General features: G+C 36.6%; 4 protein-coding genes across 4 annotated transcripts; 2 read left to right on the top strand and 2 right to left on the bottom strand.

Annotated features, from left to right (window-relative positions):
* Positions 1-136: 136 nt before the first annotated feature.
* On the top strand, positions 137-1,364 carry RO3G_02819 (uncharacterized protein; the record flags this gene model as incomplete). The annotated part of the gene is made up of 3 exons (XM_067657410.1): positions 137-671; positions 756-881; positions 1,057-1,364. 3 exons carry the CDS (start codon positions 137-139, stop codon positions 1,362-1,364), a joined length of 969 nt encoding a protein of 322 aa, XP_067513511.1.
* Positions 1,365-1,689: 325 nt separating this feature from the next.
* RO3G_02818 (uncharacterized protein) lies at positions 1,690-2,421 on the top strand (the record flags this gene model as incomplete). The annotated part of the gene is made up of 1 exon (XM_067657409.1): positions 1,690-2,421. One exon carries the CDS (start codon positions 1,690-1,692, stop codon positions 2,419-2,421), a length of 732 nt encoding a protein of 243 aa, XP_067513510.1.
* Positions 2,422-2,579: 158 nt separating this feature from the next.
* Positions 2,580-3,868, bottom strand: RO3G_02817 (uncharacterized protein; the record flags this gene model as incomplete). Its single annotated transcript, XM_067657408.1, has 4 exons — positions 2,580-2,807; positions 2,865-3,038; positions 3,118-3,369; positions 3,446-3,868. The coding sequence occupies 4 exons, from the start codon at positions 3,866-3,868 to the stop codon at positions 2,580-2,582; spliced, it is 1,077 nt and encodes a 358-aa protein (XP_067513509.1).
* Positions 3,869-5,121: 1,253 nt separating this feature from the next.
* Positions 5,122-6,378, bottom strand: RO3G_02816 (uncharacterized protein; the record flags this gene model as incomplete). The annotated part of the gene is made up of 1 exon (XM_067657407.1): positions 5,122-6,378. The coding sequence occupies one exon, from the start codon at positions 6,376-6,378 to the stop codon at positions 5,122-5,124; it is 1,257 nt and encodes a 418-aa protein (XP_067513508.1).
* Between the last annotated feature and the right edge of the window lie 71 nt (positions 6,379-6,449).

Here is a 6,449-nt window from a genome sequence, read left to right as displayed (position 1 = left end):
TTTTCAGACATGTAGAAGATTTACTATGTGGGAACAGAGGCAGTTTGTGCCATTGTAACAGGATGTGCGCTACAAAAACCAAGAAAAATGGATTCCTTGCAGCAGTTTTGTGACCTACTGTAGAAGTCGATCATTAATGGTTTCATTGAACGTTGATTGGTTTCAACCTAGTGATGGTATGCACTACTCTTGTGGTGGTGTATATCTCACAATCAACAACCTTCCAAGGAGTTCCAGGATGAAGGTTTCCAACATCATCCTGGTTGGTATGATTCCTGGGCCTGGCAAGCCCACGGATGACCAGCTCCAGAACTTCATGCGACCAATGATTGCAGAGCTGAATACCTTGTACGGAGGTATAATGATGCCAACGTACCAGAACAGAAACGGTGAAATGGTACGTGTTGCTTTGATGTCCGTTAACTGTGATATACCAGCAGCTCGCAAAGTAGCTGGGTTCATGGGTCAATCCGCGCACAAAGCCTGCAACAAATGTTCGACTGTGTTTTCGCGAATCAGTACTGGTGCAAATTCAACGAAGCCAGATTTTTCAGACTTTGACGATGAGCATTGGATTCTGCGAAACAATATCCAGCAGTGCCAAGAAGCATATGCTTGGCTAAATGCCACTCACATTACGCAACAACGAACCTTGCAGACGAACATAGGAAGTAAATGGAGTGAACTTCACCGACTAGAGTATTTTGATGTCGTGAGATTGACAACCGTTGATCCCATGCACAATTTATTTCTAGGTACGCCAAAACGAATGGTTGAAGTTTGGGTAGATCACGGGCTGCTTACCACATCTGATTTCAAAGCCATGGCTGATGAATCAGCTTCTATTATCATTCCTTCACAGTACTCTAAAATCCCAAAAAGTATGTAACGAGCGTAAAAGAACTTATTTTATAATAAATCTGAACACTAATTTTTTGTTATAAAAAAAAAAAAACGAAAAAGGCAAGATTGAAAGTACCTTTGGTAATATGAAAGCTGATGAATGGAGAACGTGGTGTGTTGTGCTTTCGCCTTTTCTGCTGAAGCAAAGATTAGTTGGTGAGCATTTTGCCAATTGGATGCGCTACGTGGAAGCAGTAAGATTGGTAACTGGTCCTGTAGTTGCAACAGAAGAGATACATGCTGCACATTCCTTATTCAAGACCTTTGGCAAGACTTGTGCTCGACTATATGGAAAAGAATCAATAACACCAAATATGCATATGCACATGCATTTGAAAGAATGCTTTTTGGACTTTGGTCCCTCCTATGCCTTTTGGCTCTATGGCTTTGAACGCTTGAATGGCGATGTCAAAAAAATCAACATCAACTACAAGACAGGCTTTGAAACTGAAGTGTTTTAAGTATAAAAATATGAACAAAGAAGAATTAACGAGACCGAACAATAGTTCTAAAGTCGAATGCTTTTATTAAAGAAAGATTCCAAGGCTATTTATATTAGTTTGAGCAAGACCTGAGATTAAATGACAAGAGATAGTTACGACCGATATGATTTGACATGTATAAGAAAAATTTTATAAACTGATGTAAATAATCAACTGTTGAGATGAAAGTGAAACTTGGCTGTTCAGGGCAGTTGGTAATTATCAGGATCTATTCTTATTCAAACTCATTTGTAAAGATTTAGCTTAGATTGATAAGACTGTTATCTTATTGACATGTCAAAACATGACAGAAACCACATATGTTACTATGCTTACACAAATTATCCACACACAAGGCCTTATCCATTCATTACCAACCCTCATTAACACCAACAATCAAGGCATGCTTCTACTGATCAACTTCATAAAGGAAATAGGCGAGGTTACGAATGACGAGAGTGGTTTAACGCCATTTGATTACTCTCAATTCATAGACGGACCAAGTCTATTTAACCTGACAATTACTGGTAGTGAGCCTCTGCCACCGCAAGCCCTTCATTCAGAAATCAACATCAAACAACAAACTTTATGCATCGAACACTATGAAATCTTACAAAACTACTATATGAATACTTATGAAATACCTATGCCCAATACGATCAATACAAATATACAATCATTTAAAAAAATTAACTTGCTTGGACAACGTTACCAACAATCCGACAATCATTCATCATCATCATATATTCAAGCCATTATGAACAACCAACTACGAATTGGCCAAATATCATTTTTTTTCTCACATTCATTCAACAATTCCATTCACTATTTTGCATTCGTCAATTGGTACAGCCATGCGACTCAACATTTTCCCACCTTCGATGGTACTGGCATCCAAGTGTGGAAGAATCAATTTGATCCAGTTTCAAGCAACAATATACTTCCAATCTACAGAATTTTCAATCCTGTTGCTGTATGCCCTTATGTTGATAATCACCTTCTTACTCTCGCTCTGCCAAGACGAATTTTTATGTAACAAATATACCAAGCCGTTAAAACACTATTATTATTTTATTATATATTTTACTAAAGAACCATGCAATAGTTTTTTCTTTTTTTTTTTCTTTAAAAATTTTTATTCGATTTGTGAAGAGACAACAAAATAAGAAACAAAAAAAAAAAGAAAGAAAATGCCTACTGCATTGGATTGGCAGCAGCAAAGGAAGAAGAAGAAGCAGAAACAGAGGTTGGAAAACCAAGACCAGGAGAAGAAAAAGCCCAGGAAGGAAAATCAGTATCATCGAGCTTGTCAGGGAACTCCACCTCAACATTTTCTATTATTCTTCTAATAGCTGGTGGAGCCCCCTTTTTCTTCATGGATTCCTTGTATTTTTTTTGCAACTCTTCGTGGAATTGCACCACCTGTAGATTGATTAAGGTATATTAGAAAATGAAATTTGTTACCAACATTTTACTTACTTCGTTGCTCCTAAATGATGGCCTTTTGGCCACGAACGTACGACCGTTCGCGTCCTCTGGCCCATCTTCTTCATCTGACGTCCAGTCAACAGTCAGAATTTTGCCAGCGAACGGGAAACGGGCGTCGAACGCTGAAGGGTTAGCCATGTAAATAGATCTCCTGTTAGAGAGTTTCTATCATAAGGTGTTAATGTAAGCATTTTCTATATTTTATAATATAATCTTCTAAATATTAAATACTCACTGTATTTACACGGCTACGACAGGTTGTTTTTGTTGAAACAACTGTCTTCCCCTTGGCCTTGCTCATCAAATAGGAATACTTGCTCCTGATAATGGTGTGTATTTGCGAAGTGGTGAGCAAATCAAAACGACGATGCTTCCTGACTTGCTCAGATAACAGGGCCTTGACCTTTCTGTTGTTCTTGTGGGCGAAGGTCACGTCCAAGTCAAATTCGCTTCTGCGACCAACAACGTAATCACGGTAGTATTCTGCTAAATAGCTCTACATCACAAAGAAAGGTATAAAATATAGGTATTAAATTACAATTACTAATTTGATAAATCTGTTCTAGACTTACACTACATTCTTTTTTGGCCTGGTCGACCTCAGCTTCTGAAGCTCGCTGCTGCTGTTGCTGTTGCTGTTGCTGTTGCTGCAGCAATTGTGTCAATTGCTGTATCTGAGCAGCCATTATATCTGGTGCGAAACCAGAGGCTGCTCGGATGGCTTCAGCACCAACAGAGCTCTCCAAGCGAGGAGTTGTAAAGCTACTGAAGCCTGCAACAGGAACAGAAGCAGAAGCAGGAGCAGGAGCAGGAGCAAGAGCAGAAGCGGGAACAGGAGCAGAAGCAGAAGTGGGAGCGGGAGCAGGAGCAGAAACAGAAGCGGGAGCAGGAACAGGAACAACAGTGGATGATGATACAGCAATGCTCATAGAAATTCTTGCCCTTTTGGGAGCATTGCTGGGGACACTGATGAGGGTGGCGACGCGACGAGACATTTTTTAAAATAAACTTTAAGGAAGAAAAAACAAGAGTACAAAATAAATTGAAGATGTATACAAAAGCAAGGTAGTACTTTATTTGTTTTACAAAAAAAAAAAAAAGAAAAGCAAAGAAAGGAAAAGAAAAAAGCCTTTGCAGTTAAAGATATTACATTTGAATAATAATAATAAAAAAGATTTTAAACTGTTTATGAATACCCTCTCTGAGTGTTTCAATAGTTAAACCATATTTAAAAAAAACTTGTTTTTAATCGATAGTAGGTAATTGTAACACTGGTAAAATGAGGCTATAAAAAAAGTATTTTTTTTTTCCTTTTTTCTTTTTTTTTTTTTTAAAAAAAAAATTCTTTCTAAAAGGTAAGTTCTTAATATTATATATATTCTATTTCTGTTCTAATGGTACTTTTACTTTAGTAAAATCGTATTGCCTGCTTTTTTTTGTGGTTTAAATGGTCTTTATAAAGTCTCTTTCTAAGGACTACCTTTTCTTCTTCTTTTACTTGTTTGTATAAGCTTGGATGACGTTTTTTTTTTTCTTTTTTTCTTTTTCCTGGTTCATCTAAAGCAAGATACTATTACTTTTACTAAATATCCTTCATAACTAATAGTTATTATACAGTAGCGGACAAAACTGGTGCACAAAAATGAAAATCAGTATTGCATCTCCGCCATATGTCTGCGACTTTTGTGGCATATACCATCTGAAAGGCAGTCTAAAATATACATTATGATATGTAAACGGGAACTGTGTCGGGCATCCCTCAGGCATAAGGTCATTTTTAGTGATTTTTTGAATATTTCAATTTTCGCCAAAAATATTGAGATATTTGCAGATAAAAATTTGAGAATTAAAAGGAGATAGTACTTGAAAACTAGTGAATGAGTCTCTATGTAACCTCTTTATTAGATTTCAAGACGAGAGAGAGAACCCATTTAATCAAACTACGCCTTTATATAGGAAATAAAATTATTCAGGGACCGAAGTGTGCTCAAGGTCAATTTTAGTATTGAACTTGAATAATATAAATATTGTATATGGTTAATATTGTAAATGAGTCTTAGAGAATATGTAATATATAATATTATGTATTCAGTACTTGTTATTTTTTATATAAGATTTGAGTAATCTCATACGAATAATAAGTATTTAATGGGGTAAATACGACATAGCCCCCGACCAGTATGAGATTACCTTAATGAAAATCTCGTGACTATTTTGGTTTTTTTTTTTTTTGTAAATGAAAAGTAATTTACTTATGAAGAGATTTAAGTCGTTTACTGGAACGAGTGGCTGTGGAAGGAGTATCACAAGCGTTGTTAGTTGGAGGTTTATTACGACGAGTTCTTTTAACAGGCCGTGCTGAAGAGCCAACATTAGATTTAATTGTGGATTTTTTATCAACCAAATTAGAATTATTTTCATCATCAGAAGAGAAATGTTTCATAGCAGTACTTATAGTACCAGATGGAGTGGATTTTAGTAGTTCAGATGAAGATGGAGAATTGGTAATTGGAGCATTTTTTGGAGGAATATATTTTTTACCAAGATTTTTCCAATAATTGCGTAGTGTGTTAGGGTCATTAAACTTATCTGCAGATAGCCATTCATCCCACTCACTGCTATAGTTTTTCCAACGTACAAGGTACTCACGGTTTTTTGGAGGGCCACGATGGTTTATAACTGCTTCGATTTCGAAATTTATGATTTCATTACCTTCATCATCCAGTTCGATAACTTCTTCATTAGAGATTAATTTCAGCTCAACGGAAGTGTAGGCACGAGGCATAAGGACACCAGTTTCGTCACGTAAGATGTAGGCATTTCCTTTATTTTTACGTACGACAGTATATGGTCCTTCGTAAGCAGGAGCGAGTTGACCAGATTTATTTGGAATACGAACCATGACATGAGAGCCAGGTGCATAATCAACAAGCCTATGAGAATCATTGAACTTTGCTTGTTCAAGTTCGATTTGTGCTTTGGTTTTATTAACGATAGCTGGGAATACAACATCAGTCATATAATCAATGCGTTTCATGAGCTCTTCATGAGACATTGGTGGTTTATCTTTAACTTCTTTGAGCTTATCTTTGTCAGATCGAAAACCATAAGGTTCGTTCATTTTACGTGCGAACATAAGAGAGAAAGGTGTTGAATTTAACCGTTTGGATATACGATTATTCATAGCAAGTTGAATAGATGGAAGATATAAATCCCAATCATTGCCAACACCATGTGTGGCTTTAGCCAGTAATTTTTTGACTGATTGTACAGTACGTTCACTAATTCCATTAGCAGATGGGTGTAGAGGAGTGATGAATCGATGATCATAGCCCATAGCATCAGCTAAATCTTTGGAGAGCGAGTTCTTAAACTCTGTTCCATTATCGCTTTGGAGTTTTGTAGGAAAACCCATAGTTGAGAACACGTCAATAAGAGAACGTAAAATTGTATCTGATCTTTTATCAGGTAGAGCACGAAGTATACAAAATGCGTGTGCAAACATCGATAATAACCATAAAATAATTATTATTGTAAACGGAGGTAGTATGCATAGGACCACCAAGATCAATAGCA

Source organism: Rhizopus delemar, genomic scaffold (genome assembly GCF_000149305.1).
Source record: "Rhizopus delemar RA 99-880 supercont3.2 genomic scaffold, whole genome shotgun sequence".
Lineage (NCBI taxonomy): Eukaryota > Fungi > Mucoromycota > Mucoromycetes > Mucorales > Rhizopodaceae > Rhizopus > Rhizopus delemar.
This window is presented reverse-complemented; position numbering and strand designations above follow the sequence as displayed.